Source organism: Lepisosteus platostomus, chromosome 8 (genome assembly GCF_059453375.1).
Source record: "Lepisosteus platostomus isolate fLepPlt1 chromosome 8, fLepPlt1.hap1, whole genome shotgun sequence".
In the NCBI taxonomy this organism is placed as follows: domain Eukaryota; kingdom Metazoa; phylum Chordata; class Actinopteri; order Semionotiformes; family Lepisosteidae; genus Lepisosteus; species Lepisosteus platostomus.
Window position 1 is genome coordinate 42,508,441 of NC_142618.1, and position 22,610 is coordinate 42,531,050.

The 22,610-nt window shown below is 38.4% G+C and overlaps 1 protein-coding gene across 12 annotated transcripts in view; it reads right to left on the bottom strand.

Moving 5' to 3' along the window:
• Nucleotides 1–22,247, bottom strand: part of LOC148657359 (uncharacterized) — a 97,715-nt gene extending 75,468 nt beyond the window's left edge. For 2 of the 12 annotated variants that reach the window (XR_015940947.1, XM_088643502.1), the window contains exons 1-2: nt 22,019–22,214; nt 10,902–11,284 (exon numbers count right to left, since the gene is read on the bottom strand). Coding sequence is in view for 3 of the 12 variants with exons in the window: in XM_088643502.1 (XP_088499628.1) it covers nt 10,902–11,007 (106 nt within the window). In the remaining 9 variants the exon portion in view is untranslated. Of the gene's footprint in view, nt 1–10,901; nt 11,285–21,299; nt 21,348–22,018 lie in introns of all 12 variants that reach the window. The other 10 variants (XR_015940948.1, XR_015940952.1, XM_088643503.1 and 7 more) reach the window with 9 other exon arrangements.
• Between the last annotated feature and the right edge of the window lie 363 nt (nt 22,248–22,610).

Below are 22,610 nucleotides of genomic sequence, written 5' to 3' on the forward strand. Positions count from 1 at the left end.
ACGATTTCTCTACCAAAGCTGCACAATATTATATAGCCGCCTGAAAAACTAATGATATCCAGCTGGACTCGGAGGCAGACAGTGTGGTTATTCAGATCACTGAGCATTACCCTGCCTCTTCGCTTGTCTTGTATCTGCATATCTTTACTGATGACAAGATTTTACAGATTGTACAGCAGTCCTCAATTTGCAGGCCATTCATGCTGGTGGAATATTCCTGTACTCAGTAGGACTGGGCAACCATGCATTTTGTGTCTCAGAGGGAACGTGAACCAATTTGAACCCTGTTGTCTCAAGCAGAGACTAGTTTCAGGACCTACACTTCAAATAAAATAAAAAAACTTTGGGACTCGATTTTGGATTTCTCTTCAAATTCAAAGCACAATCCCTTTTAAAATTAAATAAAAGTTTCTCATTTCTCTTGCTTCTTTTGTGAATGAGTCATTTACTCTCACATTGGTCCGGTTTAAAAAAAAAAAAAAAAGAAAATATTTGCACATATGTCAAACAACATTGCAGCTAGTCAGTTACTGCATAAAGGCCTGTGACATGTCAAAGGTTGGGAAGAGAACAGAAGAACTAACCTTCTGTGTCCATCTGTTCCTGTGAATAAGTGAATACTGGTCATTGAGAAGCCCAGATCCCCTCCAACCCTTCTTCCAGCAAGTGTGTCAAACCCTCTTCATTAAAACTACACTTCATTTGGACACCTAGTAAATCATATCCTAAAGGAGGTGAGGCTTTAGAACTTGATTTACAATGTCACATTTCCATAGGGTTGTGAATAATATACTGCGAGTGAACCTCAAAACACTGTATATTAGTACAAGAGAGATAAAAAGTAGACTGAAAGATGTTAAGATTTTTCTTTTAGACTTGTTTTGCATTCACTTCCTAATGTCAGAGCCAGCTATCAATGTCTATGATTAGTTTAAAGAGATTACTGAGTGTTATTCCACTATAGTTTATTTTTGCTGCTACAACACCATAAATGTTACTGTTACTGTACATAGCGAGAACAAATGTTGAGCCAGAAATAAAATCCAGAGCGCTTATCTTTTTTTCATTCTTTCAAGACAATGTGTCTTGATTACAAACATACAAGGGTTAAGCTTGCTGTCTGAAACGTGTCATCACACTTGAAAAAATCACACTAAATCTGAATGTTAAGTTTATACTTTCTAGTAAGTTTCCCTTTACTTTCACCATTAACTGCTCTAGGTGTCACAACACTCATCCATGTTACAACTATGACTGAAGCAGCCTCACCATACTGAACTACAGTATAGCACAACAATAGCGGATAACATTATCTTTTTGATACTAGGATTTTCGATGCGTGTTCTTAAACCAAGTCTTCATCATTTTCCACACACTTCCAAAAACTGTACCAGAAAATCTATGCAGACACAAATAACATTTTAGGAGTGAATGGGGAGCTGATGAAAAGAGAGCAAAAATCTATACGTGTGTGTGGGAGTTTACAGGTCTTGCTTGGTTACAGTTTTTTTTTCCTTGTCAGACTGAACACATGGAGCTCTTAAAAAGGCTAGCGTTACAGTTATCAGGAGAAACACCCTGTGGCCATCATCGTCTTTATGGGTGAAGGGAGGGGGGGCGGGGGGCGGTGGGACAGAACACTTTTTAACAATATGAATCAGCAGTGCCAGTATCATTTTCACCAGATGGCAAGCAATCTCCTATTCCTTTACATTGAAACGGCGAGGCAATCAAAACCTCCCTGGGGACACGCGGCGCTTCTGAAGAGCAGCTAGCAGCCAGCCATTGTGTCCCCTGCACACCATCAAAGTGAAGAGCGAAAGGGAGTCAAGTCACTTATACACTGTAAAAGCATTAGACCATGAATAGGGAATGTGGTCTGAAATGGGGAACACTGGATGCTTTTTAACCCCTTAACACTAGAATGGTGGAAAAAAATGACACAAGTTATTCGATTTGCCACACAAACATGACATACTAATCTTGACAGACTTTCACCCTTGGTGAGGTCTCCTAGTGCAAGCAAAATGAGTAGCATTTTCGGTGTATGCCCTCATTGGGCATTTATCACTATACCGAAAAGCAGTCACTGTCCTTCATTACAAATCTGGCTTCCATGTGAGAACCTCCAGGATGATTTGAAATGTGGGCTTTTGATTAGTGTGCAGCCAGAGCTAAAGGTTCATCCCTCAGGGAAACGAAGAGCACATCACAACATCACTGCAGCTCTCGGCACACTTCTCCAATCTGTTCTGACAGATGATCGGGGCCTGGGTGACAGGAGAGGACCGAGGACTGATGAGAGCTTGCAGAGGTAAAAGAAGAGGCCCTCACACCATGCACTGATACTGCGCCTGACTTCAGTTAGAATCCCCATCATTATCACCGAAACAAAAAAAATAGTTCATTCATTTTCTCCTTCGAAGAGACGGCACATCTTCAGCAGTTTTGACATCTGACTGTCACTAGAGGCTGCTTTTAATAAGGTCACACATACTGACATGCCTCTGGGGTTTCAACAAGCCTACCAAAGAAAAGCTTCATGCAACTGGAGGACACTCTGGGTACTTAAGTGACTTGGGAAACCTGCCAAAGGATAACTAACCACATGCCTAGATTATGTGTCTCGTGATATTTTCACAATTTTAAATACAACATCCCCAAAAAGCTAAATATCATACTCAACTTTAAACCAGATCTACCTGGATGTACAGTAGGGCAACCACAGTACTTGCCTAGAAGAGAAGCACTAGACATACAGGAAGTGGCTGTTGCTCGTGAGGGGTTTGTTTAATCATAAAGCACACTTCCAAGTTCAAGATATTAAATACTATCCTGTATTGACGAGCTACTACTGAAAGAAGAGGTTATAAGCAAAACAAAATTGCTTGTTAACAATGTCATTCAGCCATACATTGCCTTGTTGCAGATCGCAGAAAATGGTGCTACGCATAGCTGGAAATTTAGTCTATTTCATGATGTAAACTGGAGGTTTTACAGGTTGTAAAACTTGTGTACATTTTACTTTTACTGTGGTTTGAAATGCTGATTCTAATCCCAAATTATTAAATTAGCATTCCAGTTCCACTTTAACCGCATGCATATTCAAGATAGACTCAACAAACTACAGGGATAATCAACAGAAAACATTTAATATTATTAATAATATTGGGCAACTCTACACGTATAGTAGTTGTTCCATACTCCCACCACTCTTTGCATAAAGAAGAACCTCATGTTGCATCATCTGAAGGTTTGAGTCTGTCCCATCAAGACCTCCACGCCAGACTCAAAACACATTCAGAAGCAGAAGTACTGGACTTCATATTATTTCGAACCATAAAGTGTATTTATTGTTCCATTCTGTTTGGAGTTATTTGACATTTTCATGATTTTTTTTTATTTAGCCTCAAAAGGGGCTCCAGCACACTTTCGTCTTCCTACTGCCTTATATTCGATTCCAGCCTGCTCAGCCCCGGCTGGTAAACCAGTAAACTCAGTCGCATTGTAGTTGAATACTGTACGCAGTATGCCATCCACTGTAGCCGGACTGATATACCGCAGCTGAGAAAACAGCTTGATACGATGAGTAATTGCATCCATGTGCGAGCCAAGCAGAGCAGCAGTTCACAACGCAGAACCGCAACGGCGTCTGGTCAGTGAACCACAGACTGACTCAGGCAGTACGTGGCACCCAGTCACCACCCACAAGGTTACACAGATTTAATTTAACTCTACTGGAGGCTATGGATGCAGTGCACAATAACTTCTAATGTCTTGACAGCTCACCTCTATTGCTTATTACCCCAGCTTAATTCCTTTCGGTTTTCAGTGAGAGCGGCCAAACCAGATGCCATTTCATGAGACATTTTTGCTGATCAACATATTTGTCATAGGAATCTACACATGAACCACATGGTGGCTCCAGTAAATACTTGTTCCGTACAACTTGTGCATTTAATAAATAGAGAGGCAGGCTATTCATGTATTAAGGATGTAAATCTATTCTGATATTTTTTAAATCACCTCTTTTATCCAACTGTTTCTTGTTCTAAAGCTTAAATAAAAAGACAGACGTGGAATGGGACCATTGCTATAATTTTTTTACACAGCTGTTACAAATAAGCACGATACAGCCTTGATTTATTACCCACTATCACATACAATACAATCAGACATAAGCCAGAAATTTTAAAAAGGCAGGTATCAAAGGGGCAATAAACATTTCAATTTTCTGGTGTCTCCATTGTTGCCACAGCCAGATGGAAAGAGGAAAATTATGTGTAAACACAACTAAACTAAACTCAGACATTTTTTAAACTTAAATTATGTCAGCTGCAGAGACACTCAGAATAAATGCTTGTTGGCCTTTTCAAAATATTTCTTGATGACGGGATCCTGTCCAGTTCCTACAAAGCAAAGAGGAATATCTGTATGCATAACTTACTGAGGGCTGTCAGCATTAGGCCTGTACAGTAAGCCTATAAGTACTTCTGATATATATTTCATTAAAACTAAGTGATTTTGATATGACCTGTTTTCATAGAGGAAAGTGTGCTGGTGTGATACTGCAACCAGCAACTGAATTTTCAATGGCGAATGGAAAAAAAAAACACTTTTAATACAGATTTAGATTTCATCATCAGCCTTCTTTTGGAAATGTATAAAATATATGGTTTTGTTTTCAGTAGGGCCTTGCTTTGCCATTGAATGAAATATTAATATATCCAACTATCAATCCATACCTGTGTTACCGAAACAAACTCCAAAAGTGCAGTTCTGCCTGGGTTTGGCCTTAAACGGATGACTGGATAGATAGAGACTCATTGACAGAGAGTTAAATGGATAAATCCGTATTTTAAGACAATGTCTGAAGGCATATCTCCCTCTCTGGGCTAGGAAAATAAAAGAGATTTTAGCCACCAAAGCCCACACTGACTTTTCCTCTGCTCCCTGTCTCTTAGGTAAGGAGCAGCCAAGACAACCAGTTAAAAAACCCACAACCTCAGAAGTTTTATTACCTGCAGTTTATAGATACATTGATACTCAGAACTACATCATGAGTCAACCAACCAGTAGCTAGAGTGCTGTTCTTGCCGTGCTACTATTCCAAACTTCCTGATATGTTTTCATACTGTAACTGTTCACAATCAAAAAGAAAGTTTTCTTGGACAAAAATACATTTTTCCCAAATTCTTCCAAGCAGCCTAGTTTAAATTTAACATCTATATAATACCTGGTTTATTTTTATTTACTTTAAATGAGCGTTAACATACTATATTTGCAACATATTGAAACATTATAGAATCAAAGGTACTGATGTTTCCTCAAAATCTAGATGGACAAGGTGTACAGCTTTTAGTGTTTATCCTATCACAAGTTAACTGACGAAAGTAGAATTTGACAAGACTACTCAAGTAAAGCAGATTTTTTTCAGTCAGTTCTCTCGGTGTCCCTCTTGATGTACTGCCTGCCTATAACAGAATCTCACCTGATCATTAACAAATACACTGTCCACACACACCGCTCAGTCTGGCACAAAGTTCAGACAGTCCAGACAACAGAGACATAGTGGGGTTTTTTATTTTAAAGACCCTGTACCTTTTTTTCTGCTATTTATCTTTTAGCTGCTGAGTTTTTTTTTCTTTTAACTTGGATTCAGGCTGAACAACAGAAACGCCGGAGTGAGAGTCGGCTTCCCCACAGCCTCTATGTGTTTGTGCAGGCCGCCAGCAGATTAGAGGTAGTCTCTGAGGAAAAGCCGTTCGTCACCGTGGTATTATTCCTGCAATGTGCCGACACGTTGTGATTTTCTGAAGCCTGTCTTTCACGTAAACATCATGTAGTTATCAACCACCAGCAACAGGGCTTTCAGCGTTGTAGTTATAATCTCAGCGGAGAGTTGCCTTTAATCCACTGAATACAAAGCACATTCGCTAAGGTCATCAGAAGCAGCCTGCTCAGTGACACCTATGTTTCAGGCAGCCACAGAACACAAATGCCTTTCTCTCAGTAGCTATTTCAAATAGCAATCTAAACAGTCCAGAGCTAGTCATCAAGTCAACCACAGGCATCACAAGCCACTCTTACTTATGGTGACCAGCCCACTGCGGTGTCAGGAAGCAGAGAAATGACACACTGAGAAGGACTGATGGCTACTTTCTTGCCTTTCAGAGCCCCACACACTGTGAAGAAAATTCTAAAAAACCCACTGCCATTTTAATTATACTGCAAGCACTGTGGGCTGTTTCGTACTCAGGAACCTGTTGATCATCCCTTGAGGAACCGTTTTCTTTCATCCCAAAATCTCTCTTGAAGGATGAAATGAGAGCCTGTAATCCGCACATACTATTCCTTTTTTTTCACACTAAATTAGAAAAATTAGAAATATACAAGAAGCCAAGAGAATACCCACAGTATTATATACCTCATACTACATTTACTGTATTCACCCGGAATGAAATAGGAACAATAACCTCATATAACACAATATGTCTTGCTTAAAAAAAATTAAATGTAATTGTAATAACATTTCACAGAGCAAAATCCATTCATCCATTTTCGAAATTTGTTCAATACAGGGCCACAGGGGAGCTGTGCCTACTCAGGCAAGCAACTGGCACAAAGCCTGGATACACCCTAGGCAGGACGCCAGTCCATTGCAGGGCACACAGAGACACAAACACAGCAACTCACACCAAGGGTCAATTTTCTCGAAAGCCTATTAAACTAACGGTAGGATTCTGGACTGTGGGAAGAGATGGGCGCACCAGAGGAAACCCACACAAACATGGGGAGAATGTACAAACTGCACACAGATAGCATCCCAGGCCCAGAATTAAACCCATCTAAAAGTATTCTAAAGTGTATTGCGATGAAAGGCAGCAATGCTTACCACTGTACCACTGTGCAGTCACTGAGCAAAGTTAAATTTTCTTGTTTCAGAAGAGCTCATCTAATTTTAGCGTTTCTGTTCCTATTTCATCAGGGGTATGTATGTGTGTATTTACCCCCTCAAGGGAAGAAATCCTCCTAAAGAAATGTTGAATCTGGACACGGGTAGTGAGTGACTACCCAAGGAATGGGAACATTGTTAAAATTCCTTACTTTACACTCCTTGACGTTTTTTTTTCTTTTTCAATAAAGCTGTAATATTGTAACTACAAAAACCTTGGAGTGAATATTACAGCCAACTCTCTAGAATGAAAAAAGTATTGAAAGAATGCATGCAGATAAAAATATGCTTTCATCTCAAGTCAATTATTTAATATCCCAGCATTTAGCAGAGTGCCCATTGTGCAGAAGCTACTGAACAACCAATTGCGCATTCCTGACTCCCACACGCTCACCAGTTCAGTTCTATCTTCTGTGTGTAGCTGCTGTTTTGTGCATTCATTGAAAGCGAGTTAATACTGTCATGAAGTCAGTACTAACACGAAAACATGCAAAGGCAGCACACAACTTTAATTTCACAATGGCAAAGTAAGTAAACACCGGTGTCTACCCAAAGGGCACAGGCCCACTTATGTTGAGCACAGTGGGAGCCAGTTATAAACTCTTCCCCACCCACACATTTTTTTCACTCACTATTATGCAACTTTTATTTTATTACACAATTGTTGTTCACCTCAATAATGTTTAACATCACATATAACTATTAAAGACAATCAGGCACAGGGTCACATTTCTAACATTCACCCATTGCTTTATCCAGTACAGGGTCACTGGGGGAGACAGAGCCTACATGCAACATGCAATGGGCACAAGGCACCTACCTGTCCATCACAGGGCACACACGCAGAAACAAACTCACCAACACTCACAGCTGGGCCAACTTTCCCAGATGCCAATTAACTTACCAGTACGCCTGTGGACTGTGGAAGGGAAAACACAGCAGCTGGAGGAAACCCATGAGAAGGGTGGAGAACATGCAAACTCCACACAGATAGCACCCAAGGAACTTAACACAGGGCCCCAATGCAGCAAAGCAACAATGCTCACCACTGCACCACTGTGCCTCCCATGTTTCTAACAAGGAATTATTTTCCTCCTACATTGATTGGTTAAAACCACACAGCTGAACGGAATATATAATTATCTAATAATAGCCTATGTTTTTAGTGCTCAAAAACGTCATAGACCAAACGTATTTAAAAATTAATTAGATGTTAAGAGGTTAATGCAACTTTTTTTTAGATTTTTAAGTTACATTTTGTAGTATGTATCAAATTGTAACATTTTAAAATACTATAGTATATTATTAAGAAGCTGAAAGCTTTTATAATTAGCAGCATAACCATGTATCTTGAATAACTGCTACTTATTTAAGAAAAAAATCAACTGGACCACTGAATATAGGAAAATGGAGTGACATTCTAAGTGTTATAGTATATTGTGATGTTTTCATATTCTTAGAATACTTTTAGAGAAGTGGAACAGTAAAACAGCCTTCTAGTATCCTGAAAATAACAGTCTGCTAAAGTATTTTAAAAAGCAGCCAAAGACAGTGGTAGGAGCCAGTCGCCCCAGTCTGTGCAGTTAGGGATTTACAGAAGACTGTTTTTAACTCACCAAGTATCAAGATTTCTATTGAGCACTATTATTTATGTTTAGCCATAAACCATTTTCTGTTGAGAGCACTTCTGAAGTCAATTAAAAATTGCCTTAATACAACAGAAAATGCTGAAGAGCTATCAAGAAATAGCAGAATTGTGGGTTTGATCTATTAAGATGTTTTGGTCAAAGATCTTAACACAGGAAAACAGCTTCCATTTATTTTGTGTGTTTACAAAAACATCATTTTTTGTTTATGCATTACTTCAGTAATTTTATGTGTTTAAAATTATTTTCATATAAGAGTCAACTGGATGCATGCTCTATACTCCAAACTAAATTATATTTAACAATTGTTAAAATGAGTGGCACGGTGGTACAATGGTTAGTATTGCTGTTCAATTCTGGACCTTGGGTCCTATCTGTGTGGAGTTTGTATGTTCTCCCCAGGTTTGTGTGGGGAGACCTTCTGGCATCTCCAGTTTCCTCCCGAAGTCCAAAAAGATTCTGGTAGGTCAATTGGCTTCTATGAAGACTGGCCCTGGTGTGAGTTTTTGCATGTTGGTGTCTGTGTGTGCCCTGCGATGGACTGGCATCCCATCCAGGGTGTATCCCACCCTGTGCCTGCTGCTTGCTGAGACAGGTTCCAGCTCTCCTGCTAATGGAAGAAGCAGTTAGAAAATAGATAGGTGCTAATGTCAAAATTTCATAAAACAAGCCTTCATCAGGACAAATATGCTTAGCTCAACAAAGATCCATTATATATAAGAGCTCCCCAATCACTGGCAGTCCATGAACAAAAAGTTCCTCTTTCTTTCATCTGTCTGGATATAAAATTAACAATTAAGATCCATGTAGCAAATAAATACAGATAAATATAAATCCAGACATCAACTCATCTATAGTGGATCTCTTTTTACCCTACAGTTGGCTCTACCATTTATATCTTTCCGGACAGCACCTTCATGATTTTTGGGGGTGCGTTTTTTATTTCTCTTTTTGCATTAAGGTTATACTAATAAAATATGAATTGCTGTGTTTTTTTGTATAAACCGATGGTGGCTATAGGGGACACTCCCAGCAAATCCTGTCAATGTTTCAGGGAACGATAATGCCAGAACAACAAACCACAACACAGGCACTTTGCAGCTGAGAGTGTTACGATGGGGGGAATTCAGCGTGTGGGATCCATTCAGGAGTGCAGGCCAAGATTCTTGAAGATCAGCCAGACTCTTTTTATGTTCCCAGTTCAGCACATGCACTCACTCTAGGTTCACAGAACGCTCCAATATCTAAGAAGTTAAGGTTCTATTCTTTTGCCTTCTCATCTGCCTCGGCTGAAGGGTCTTGTGCAGACCACCCATCAAGAAATGGCTCCCTTACTTGACCTTCAAGCTGCAGGACATGAGTTTCCATGCTGCATAGCAGCAAGAAATAAACACATCTGAGACTGTCCAGACCCAGCTAGATTGGCGAGGTTATTTTATTTTTCATTTGCATCATGAACACTTCTGTTAGATATTCAGGATCATAAAGGTTCTGTTTATTTGATTCTTACATCCTAAGTGAGAGGTGTCCTACCCTGGTCCTGAGGAGCCCTAGTCCAGTTAGGTCACTATATAGTTCAAATACAGGTCACCTGTGTCTTAAGATTGGGAAAACCTGTTTAATATTTAAGAATTAAGCAAGTAATGTGTTATATGAAAAGAACTGTGGTCCTAAATTATCTCTAAATTACTTGACTTACCAGATCCTGTGTTTAGCTGATCACTAATTGTTTCAAACTTTCAGAAATCATTGATTTACTAGTGACCTAGAAAATCTGCTGGATTCTCTTTGAGAACAGGACTAGACGCCCCAGTAGAGTATTCTTAACTTGTCTCTGTTGAATATTATCTGCCACTACTAGGTAAACAGCTATAGAAATATAGGTAAAAAAGCTATGCCACAGGATGCTTCGTTACCAGTTGCTGATACTTGTGGTTCTTCTTACAAAATACTGTGAAAAAATATTCTAGAGTTTTATGCTCAAGTACCAGCTTAGTTTCAGTCTCTTTGCCCACAAACCACCACATAAATAAATTACTTTCATTATACCTCAGTGTGAGCTATTGAGATCCCATAAAAATATGATCCAATGCGTTTAAATAGCATTTGACAGTAATTTGGGTAAGAGAGGGTTCAGTGTAGCACAATGCATATAGACAAGTTCTTTATGTTTCTTCCATTTTTATTATCTGAAAATAAGAAAACTCTTTTGGTTGCAGTTCCTGTTTCAAGACATACGGTATTTGGTAACATGGCCAGAGATTGTAAAAATCCAGGAAACAATAAGAAGTCATCCATACCTGCCCCAAAAGGCTTGAAAGCCCACAGTTCTGTTGTAAATCCCCCAGCAAGGAAATACAATGGCACGTGCTTGTTCCAAGGGCCGTTTGTTAGTGGTATCCCCATGGTGCTGGACTGGGAGGTGAACAGTGCTAAAATCAAAGCTGCTTCACACCCCTAGCAAAATTCCTTCAGTGGAGCAACGCTTTCTAGAGGTTTCCATCTCTGGGTTTTCAAAGCCATCTTCTGAGTGCTCACTGTACTCCCACTAATCCCTTGGAGGTTTTGGAAATCCCTTCCACTTGGAACATGTGGATTTTTATTCTGTATGCAACCATGAAAGCCTCCACAGAATGTGAGCCTTCCTAGCTCAAATCGTCGTCTAGTCTGCCTTCGTCGCCGTCTGAAAACAAGAATAAAAAAATGCCCTTGAGAAACTTCCATTTTGAAAACAACCAAAAGAGCTCTAACAAAGCACACACACTTTTTTTTGTTGTACCAGCCATTTACACCCTTTGTCTATCCACAGTACAAATTCAAAGGAACAGTGGTTGAATTAAATTATGAATTAGCTTAGTTGGTAAAAAAAACTATATATTGGTCTTAAAGCTTTGGATAAGATCGCTATATATGATAGTCCTGCTCATAAGTCTGTTAAAACACTTTACCTCTTATGGTTATAAGGTTTAGCTGTTATACGTGCTCTCTAAAATGAAACTGCAAACAAACTAGCTTTAGTTTACAGAACATGTTCTCTTTGGAGCCGATGACCAAAGACAGATGATTACTTAAAACAGAAATAAAGAACACCTTTCTCTGAATTTCGGAATGAATTATGGAATTGAAACAATGATGGAATCAGTCACTTCTGCCTCCATTTTTAAAAGGTAATCTTTAATAAAATGTGTTCAGCAAAAACAGTAGTGCATTTTCACTGATGAACAGTCACAGCGGAAACTTTAGTGTCAATATTGTTCAGTATTCTTTTGTGCTCTTATCCTGATTGCCATATTTCTTTTTCTGAGTCTCATTTGGAGCTGATACTAATGAGCAAAATTCAAGTTCCAAAAGGAATAATTAAATCTGGCTAAAACAGTTAAGGGATATTCAAACAGACAGCACACTGCAAACATTTATTCAGTAACATTTAAAGCACAGAGGGAAGATAAAGAAACACTTCTCTAAAATATCACTTCTGTTTGTCATTTTCTGTGAATGAAGCCTTAACTGCACAGAACTCTCCAATGTGTCCAAGGAGGCTAATGTCAGCAATAATTACACTTCGCCTGACCAAGAAACAGACAGTAAATATATTTTGTTTGGATAAAAAATGAGACATTTCGTTAAGTAGAACACATTGACATTAAGTCTTAATGCTTAAAAAAGTTTTTTCTTCATCTAAATCTCAAGACAGTGCTGTTGGACGACTATCAAATCCACTTTTCTTTCCATTCGCAAGCAATTCCACAAAGCGCAAGCATCCCGAACAGCTGTTGAGCAAATATGTGGGATGGAATCTTGCGGGTGGCTCAAGTAGCAGTCGATTCCCACTCCTGCCTGATAAGGCCTGGGTGACGCGTCTCTTTCTGCGGTCAAAAGGTCCATAACAGGTCAAGCTTATCTTTCTATTTTTTTATCAGAACCACTCCCCGTTTTCCAAAGAATTTGTTGGTGCTTCCCTGGCCCATTTCCCACATTGATAATGTGAGCACCAGCAGTGTACAATGCCAGAAAAAAAAAATACCCTGGATTCTTTAGAAATGAGAGCCGCGTATGGAAGCATGAGCACTGTAAGGTAGGAAAATTGATGTCACCAGGAAATTATGCAGTTGTAAAAACAGACTGCAATGGTGAGAGAACTGCAAAACACAGGGCATTTACTGTATAAGGCAGTGTAGTATGGTCTGTGTAAAATCTCTCTGATTGCTCCTTGTCTCCTTCTACTGTATGTTATCTGCTGAAAGCTCTTTATTATAGGACTGCCTATGCCTGTCAGCTGAGGACACACTTCAATGTAAACGTTTAAAAAAGAAATAAATACCATTAATATAACACCGTCCAAATCTTTATATATATGTGTCCCACCATTTCCCATAAACAGTGTGGCTGTGCTAAATACAAACCTTTCTGGATAGTATCCTTTAAGTCATGATTAATTTCTGTTCAAAGGTGGGTATGCCACTTTCAAGTCTGTGTACTGCCAGTATCAGCACATGTATCAACACAAATGTTTAAGTACTCATATTGCTCTGCTTCCTTAGCTAAATAATACTACAGTACAATGATAACACTACTTATTATTATCTTGCTTAGCTGATGGACTTACCAAAGGCAAGTTACAAAGGTTAAAAAAAAACATAGATCAATGCAGCAATACAATATTACAATTACAATACAAGTTTTACATTACAATAGTAGTATCATTTAAATACACTTCAAAAACATAGTCAATTAGTAGTGGACCAGTCCAGTATAGCTGAGAAGCTCACAGACCGTGTCCAAGTCTTGAAGACGCAGTGGATCGTGGTTAGGGCTTGTGCACTTCTACCTTCAAAGTTTAAACTGGAGAGGCTGAGGACTTTGGAAGATGAGTAACAGAGGGATGTCAGCCAGCAGCTCTGAAAAATGCTTAAGTGAAGCACTCCTCCACTTCCGGATGATGAATACTGTATTATGGTGTGCTTGTGCTGGGATTTCAAGATTTGTATACCCAAATATAAATCTCTGAAGGAGAAATGCTCCTGGGTTATTCTCAAGGTACTCAGTGATTTTAACTTACTTTGGAAAACTAAGCTGGCTAGGTGATGAAAGACACACATAATCATCATATTAATAATCCATACTAGTAAACAGAAATACGCATGAATTCAAACAGACTAATGTCTTACATGTTTGAATTCAAAACCCTTCTCTAAATAGACACAACCATAAAATTGTGAGCAAATAAGAATATGCTACATGAGCAGGAAAGCAGAAATGAGGTCATTTGTAATTCATAAAGATGTAAAGATTAACACACTTAAAAACAACAGGGTAGACATTACTGGCAGACATTTTCTCTAAACTCTCCTGATTGCTCTGATAACAATAATCTAAACCCTTCTAAGTAAAACAAAACACAACAAAACCATTCTTCTGCAGAGGAAAAGCTCTACCACCTACCATACACGTTGAGAAGTTCTATGTAAAGGAAGTAAGGAACTAGTGATAAGAAAGGCAAATGGAAAACAGTGTTGCCACAGATAGAAGACACACGTAGTGGGCTTTTCAGTCACATACTGTAGTCTTCCCTCCCTGTCTTTGCCTCAGCACTGCACAAACAGTGCCTTCCAAAAGCCTTTTAGTTCTGTATGGACAACACACGAGAGGTGTCAGTCTGGGTCGTCTGAACTGCAATGTTGTCAAGAAGGGGCTATCAACTAAAGCTGCATTCCTGACACATGTTACTGCTCCTGAGGATTTTCTGTTCCATCAAGCGAAAAGACAAGAGTAGATCTTGGGATGTCACAATTGGGTTACAGTACTATTCATCTGGTATACATCACAGGGTGCTTCAGTGCAACTATCAAGGAATGATAAGTTTTGATAAAGGACGTTTGCTTCTTGAAGATTAATGTGAACATGGCACAAAAAATAATGATTCATTTTTCCTTATAATAGCACATAAGCCCATAAAACGCAGTGCTACACATCAACTGAAGATAAAATAATTAAATATAAGAATGGATGAAGTTCAGTTGGTCTTGATATTATGCTAGCAATGAAAACGGAGTCTCAAGGGGCTAGAATACTTTCAGCACTCTAACTTTTGCAGATTTTACACTTAGGATTCAACACTTCAGTTCACAATCCACCTACAGTAAGTGAGAATTCATGTTAATTATTCAACCCCCACCTCAGAGACACAAACACATTGAAACCTTTCCTGGTGAGTTATTGTTAATATGGTGGTGACATCATAGTGACATAAATCCAGTAACATTGAATTTATACATTTTATTTTCACTTGAAACTATTTTAAAAATAAAAGGAAGGACAGAATTTCTATTAATTATTAAACATTACAGCAATTAAATGGAAAGGAATGTAAACGTTAACTGACATTTATTTACATCAGTAGTCAGATGTTTGAAAATCATGGCTTCAATCTTCAAGTGTTAGTTACAAAGTAGCACAGCCTAAACTGAATTCTGAGCCTGTTGTAAAAGGCTCCCAAACATTTGTCACTTGCTTCCTCCTCCCCAAAGAGTTAAATTTCACACCCCACCCAAACCCCACCTCCACCCCCACAGTGAAGCTTACTTTTTTTGCCCAGGAAAGGAGAATTTAACAAATATGGAACTGTATATATGTAACAATTTACTGTATTCTAGCTATAAACAATCAGAAACATTTAACAGTAATAGACACAATATAATATATAAAAGATAGTAATATACTGTATACACAATCTTAATCCTGCAAATATTTGTCCTGGCCAAATGTCCCCCTGGCATTTACCAATCATGGCCTCCTAATTATCCCCATATAATAATCTATGAATTGGCTTCATAACTCTGCTCTCCTCCCCACTAATAGCGGATGTGTGGTGAGTGTACCGCATCATCCAGGTGGAGTGTCCACCCACACATCAGATATCAGTGGGGAGGAGAAGAGAGTAATGAAGCCAATTCACAGATGAGGGATTATTAGGAGGCCATGACTGATAAAGGCAAATGGAAAATTTGGCCAGGACGCTGGGGTTACACCCCTACTCTTTTCAAGAAATGCCCTGGGATTTTTAATGACCACAGAGAGTCAGGACCTCATTTTTACATCTCATCTGAAGGACCTTTTTACACTATAGTGTCCCCGTCACCATACTGGGGCATTAGGACCCACGCAGACCTCAGGGTGAGCGCCCCCTTCTAGTCCCACTAACACCTCTTCCAGCAGCAACCTTAGTTTTGGTTGGAGGTCTCCCATCCAAGTACTGACCAGGCTCACACCTGCTGAGCTTCAGTGGGTTGCCAGTTGTGAGTTGCAGAGTGATATGGCTGTAAGGACAGGCTGCCCAACCTCCTCTCACTACTGCGAGGACTAAGCTTGGCAGAAGAAGCCGAAGTCTTGGGTGTGAGATCGATATACTGTATGAAGCCAAGCTCCAAGTTCCTCTCAGATGTCAATTTAAACTCCATTCATATATTTTAAACAGAACCAAAATATAATTTTACAAACCTTTATGTCTGGGCAGGCAACCTACTAGTTGTCATAATTTTCTGCAAAAGTCTCTTTAGAGAAGCAGCACCTGAAGAAAAAGCTGTTAAACTGATCAAGTTAGCCAAAACTGAGCTGATTCACAGCACTAAGAAGTTCAGCTAGACTTCTGAATTCCTGCACACACCAGCCTTTCAGGACCTTCAGGATGCCTGTGATAACTGAAATAACTGAAGCCAGACCCAAAATGGCAGACCCACGCCACGTCAGCTACTTCTCCTGTATGAACATGGTGACAGACCCAGGAGGGCACGACAGCAGCCATGGACTTTACAGAATCTGCTCATGATCCATCACAATTCATGTACATCAAGCCTACTGCCTGGAGGTTGGGCCTGAGATCTGGAAAGATTTATTTGTGCCCATTAAAGTTTTCCCCACCTCTATGCCCACTGATCAACTTTTGTTATACACTATTATATTATAGAATTTTTATTAAATTTGCAAAATATTATTGTGATTCCTAAAATCACTTTAGAGCACTGACTCTAAAACCCAGTATCCTCAGATCTCAGGCCGTGCCAAGAGAGTGTCCCTTAAAACAATGGTAAAACCTTTTACTCTAAATATATAAAATCAATCTTGTTACACAATGCTCAGTTTTGACTTGCAGCTGCTTTTAATCATTTATATTTTATAGATAAAAATAAATCTTGACTGGTGTTAGTTTTAAATGCAAAAAAAAAGAGGTTTCTCAACCAAAATCCTGCTCTGTAATACTATTAAAGATAATAATCAATCCCTGCTGCACTCATCTATTAAACATTACCCACAAACTCTTTGAGGTATACAACTATAAAAGTTTTAGTTGCTTATACAGTTTTAGGCTGGCCGAGAAATTACTATCAATACATTCTTTTCACACATGGTTTTTATCAATATTTTTGCAAGATCCACATGTCTGAAATAATGCCTAAAATTTAGTCAACACTTGAAACTCCACTTACTCTATAAGTTGCTAAAACAGTACTGTGTTTCTCAATAAAGCTGTGTGGCATGTTTTTTTGTGTGTTCAGATATGCTCAGAAAGGATATTTGTACAGTATATACTGTATACACTTCTCAACATTTTCTAGGGAAATATCTATACCTAGATAGATACATCCCTATATATACTGTATAGGAAATGATATATAAATAATTTTCTAGTAAGAGGCCATGATCATCTAAACTAACACAATGGTTGTTAATTTTTATTTCTCTTTTTTTTTTCAACCCAACTACACCCCCCCCACCTCCCCCAACTTTGAAGGACTTCTTAATTTTCTTTCTTTCTCTTTTTCTCACTCTCTGTTTTTATTTTCTTTAATATACAAAAAAAATCTTACATTCACAAAAAATAAAACACAACAAGAAAAAAAAGATTAATTCAAAAACCTCCTAATGATATTCTTAACATCCAGTGCCATTCAAGTATGTCTCTAACGAGCCCCAAACATTCCTATACTGAGTTAATTTTTGGTTGACAATCCCACATCACATGTGGTTGTTTTATGGCAAATCTACCAAGAGCTTACAAGTTGTAAGAGCACAATTGCTGGTATGTCCCATGCCTCTAGTCATCTCAAACACTGTCATATTCAAGGCAATTAATCTGACTTATAAGTTTAAAATGATGAAACATGCAGGAATAACCATTTTGTTGATATCTTAGTGCAAGAATGATGAACACAGGCCCTGGTGTCTTGGAATGTGGAGGCACACAGGACCATGGAGAACCACCATTTCAAAAATATATTTATTATTTAGGCAATATTTAAACCACTGACATTGACTATAGGAAACACGGGGCAGGCTGGATGAGTGTGAGGTGGTCCAGCCTCAACATCATCCCAGTCACAACAGCATACTGCAAGAAAGCTTACGAACAAAGCTTGTGAATGAGGATCATTCACAAATATGGATCACGTTCATACTACTGCTCAACTGAGAAATTAACACTACATTATGCCTAAACAAAACTACAAGTGTGTCTCCATGCAAATGATTTGTAACTGGACTTATGAAGCAGGATGAGGGCCAAGAAGGCTGCTTAAATACAGGCTTCTCATTCAAGGTCATTTATAAGAGAGGCTGAACCATGCAAAAAGCATCACATGATCCACACAGGATTGGAGGTGGGATCACTTCAGTCCCAGTTCCGGTCTTACAATAAGGACAGAAGGTCAAGGGCCTGGGAAAGAGTGAGAGAGATATTTCCGTGGCAACAGGATTATAACAATTATGAAAAGAGGTCAGTTAGGGTTTGAGATACTATTTACGTGACTGATAAGATGGACACCGATACTAGACAACATCACTGGTGGTCAAGGCTGCTCTCTGCAGAAACACCTTCCCTACTGTCTACTTTCCCTGCTCTAATAAGTAATTTAATATGTATCTGAGTGGGAATATCTCTGTGGACATGTTTCTTTTTTTTGTACATAGATGTGTGTGAGCATCCATACTGTACATGTGGATATAATCATTATTATTGTTTGTTTTGCCAGCTTAAATTATTATGTTCTTTTTCTGCCATATTACATATGTCAGTGTGTACATCTATGTACATATTTTTACCTTATTTCACTCTTCCTTTATTGTCTCGGTTTGCTCGTGAAGTTAGTAACATGCATTAAAACATAAATACTCAATAATGCTACGTTTTCAGGGTTGGCATTTTACTTATTATTTTCCAAAAACAGTCCATGTTATTAATAGCTGCAGGAAATGTGAAGCAAACCTCTTATTCAGTATATCATCATCAAGGTGCATCTGAGCACTTTATTTTCAACTGAGATAAATTAAACCGATGTTTTCTTCTCAATGTGTTGTTCATTTCTGTATTCCGAGTACTGCAAAGAACACACCTGCCCACGATGTAAAGAGAACGTCAAGAGAAATCCTTCATCTGAATGGAATCACGTTTTAAGCCTAAACGTTGTTTTTTTTGCCATTGTTGAGGCAATATTTACAAATAAAAGAAAAGAAAAACATTTAAAAAGTGGCCCACAATAAAGATGTATGATTGGCCCTACACCGTTTAAACTTACTTTTGTGGAGGAAGTTTTCACTCTGTACAATTTACAGTATATAGCTAAAGTCACATCTGTATGCTAGCTTCTTCTGGTTTTGTACTGGGCTTTCTGTCCAGAGTGTTGTAAGAAGCACTTCCAGACATTCAGCACTTAATGGGATAATTGCAATTCAATATTTGTTTTTAATATTACTTCTTACATGTGTTGTAAATCATTTTAAACATGACAACAGACTCTTTTTTTATCCTTACTTGCCCCTTACATCTAGATAAGATGACCCTGCAATTAAGGCTGATATTTCAGTCCTCAGATATTCTTTACTTTATGTTTGAGCCTAGGACCACACCAGTATCAGTAACAGCCCCAGTTGTACATGAAGCCAAATGAGCTGATTCATTCACAAATGTATACATAACATTCACATATTTTTGCATTAGTACATCATTTGCTTCAGACAGTTACTAATAATCCCCAGTTTACATTCTAAAATTGTGAATAAGGTATTCCAAATTCTACAGCTGTGTTGTCGCTTTAAAACTTTTACTATACTATAAACTTTTACTATAAAAAATGGGGAGATAAGTCAGTAAACAAAACATGTTTCTTTACTCCTATTGTGCAGAAATAAGGTAAATGATAACGAAAATAATACATTTCCATCCCCTTATTCTATGAATCCCTTTTGTCCATAAGTTACAGTATAAACAGAATTACACTTGTGAGAAGATATAAGTAAAGGTAACAAATTAACGTCTACATTTAACACTAGTATTCTGGAAGATGTTTCCATGTAAAATGAAAAACAAACTTTTTTTTTACTTGTTATTTTAAAATCTGTATTTTACCACACCAAACAAAAAAGTACATTTACACAGATGTCTTGTGCTTACTTTTGAAATTAAAAAACAGTGAACAACTGGGGGGGAGAAAAGATTTGAATTCCAACTGAAGAAAACACACCTGTCAAGAGCTGAGTGGTATCTACAGGTTTTATACTGATATCTTACAGAGATCAAACCCCAAAAGTAGTATTTCACATTTTTAATTATTTTCTTAGAAAGGACACCATACTGTTGCATTGAGACATTAAAATCAGACTATTGCTCAAAGGAAAAAAAAAAGGAATTGCAATCAGATATAACTGCATCAGATTATTTAGTTCTTCTTTATTGTACTATGCCACTGTCTCACATACTGTAGCAGCAAAGGGTACTGTGTGTTTTATGCACATCTAGGGAAGGATAGGCCTTTACAAGATTGAAACTCACATTAAAAATAAAAACAAATAATTAGGATCACTCTGGTCTTGATGAGTCTGCTATTTCGGAGTTTTCACAAAGATAACTGCAAAACAAAATCATTCGGAAACAAAAACAGTTTCTGCCAACCTCCCAAAATGCATTGCCCTCCACTAGTTTTTAGGCAGAATGTAGCAGGGCGGCATAGCAATTCTCACGTCCGTCGTTTCACTTTCGGAAAGTGCAAGCGACTCGGAGATCTGCAACATCCACACATATCATCAGCTGTATTAATATTAATTGGGAGATTAGTAGAAGAAACCCTTTATGTTTTCTCATTCAGAATCTGTCGCACATCCAGTTGGATACTGAATATGATTTGGTAGTCTTTTCAATTAAAAGGCTTTTTTTTTTGTTTAATATTTTAATGGTAAAAACTTTGTTTTCAGTGCTCCCATTCAGACAGTAGCTTAGACATTTAATGAAGCAAGTGGGATTTACGATGTTTAACCAAACCGATCCAACAAGTTAGTCTTTTGATAACTACACATATCAAAAGGATCAATTTACCTTTCTAAACCTCTATGTAGCTTAACCAAGAGTACTGTATATTATGCGCTTTTATTCAAAAGACCTCCGTTGTTTAAAGCCTTAATACAAAGGTAAGTGGACTCCAAAAACCTAACAACGCTGCCACCAAATCGGAAGACAAGTAATTTTAATAGTGTCATAAAAAATAACACCTGCGTAGATTGTGGGTTTCATGGAATAACCAGTCAGTGGAGCGCTCTTAAAACAAGGGTTTCGTCGCTATTGTTATCATCATAGTTGGCATCATTGTTTAAAAGATTAATTAATTCCTCTTTCAGTGCAAATCACACTCCTGAAACTCTCGGAAGTTACTCACAAAGTCAGATCTGTCATCTTCTTTTTTTCCATGATAAGTTAAAAGCACCTGAATGTTCCAAAGGGATGTAAAACTTGTGTAAGTAGTAGTGCGCTTAAAAAGTCAGGCATAAAATACTTCCTGGTGATAATTAAACAAAGAAGGAAAAGAGCAGTAATTTGACAAAGATCTGCGAGCTGCATTTCAAGTTTTAGCATTCATTGGAGTTTAGAATATACCTGGATTCCAGTGGGTAAAATACCTTAAATATCAATTAGACTATAGGAAGCAGGTGAAGATTAGAAATAGCGGAACAGCAACTACCTGTCTTCCAAATAGTCAATCATAACCGTGATAGCTGGTAAGACGTGACAGGTTGCAGTTGTCTGCATCGACATGGGGGATGGGCAGAATGGAAACTATCCGAAGCGTGTTGCTCAAATCAAAGCCTCTATAACCTTTATATGATTATCCAACAATACCAGTTTTATTTTCGAATGTTTATATATTTCTTGTTTTAAAGCAACGGCACCCTGGCGGTCTCAAAGCGTGTAGCTCCGTAAGTTATAAAACTTACAAAAATGGACACATTTTCTAGAATGCCCACATATTTTATGAAGAATAACGGAACCCTGCAACTCTCGCTTGACTTCTTAACATTCCCTTCTGCATCTTTACGCTAATTAGAAAACAAAACATCGAAGAATGGGGGAAGGGGATTAAAGAACGCAAGGCCTTACCCTCTCTTCGGATATTCCCACATATTGCGTGAACATTTATATTCCATTTCTGACGTGGAAATGTCTCCGCAGCTCACAATACCACACTTTGCAAGCAGCTAAATCTCAACCTCTTTTCCATGTGCTCAGAGCACGCGCTCAGTGGAACGTTCTGCATACAGTCAGATACAGTGAGTGACGTCATGGTTTCGCCGAGCTGCCACAGGGGAGCTGAAACGCGTGTAATACAAATCCCACAGAGCGTGAAAGTTTGAAATAGAATAGCTGGGATTTTACGTCTGGAGGGTATGCACTACCATTATCGGTGCATATGCAGCATTTATCGCTTTAGGTTATGGGCGAATTTAACCATCGTTTTACAATTAGGAATCCGTTTAATTCAGGGTGGCTAGCGTTTTGTATAGTCCTATTAGAGTGCAATGTAAATCTCACGTGTTCAGGTATTAGGCACTGAACGGTCTGGCTCATTTTTCTCAAGGGTTTATTGCATCCGTGTAGTCCCGATCTTAATCTACGATCTCCTGATACGGGTTTTACTCTGCTAGAACCCTACTCCACACAACGGGCGATGAAGCCTTCTCTTGTGCATCTG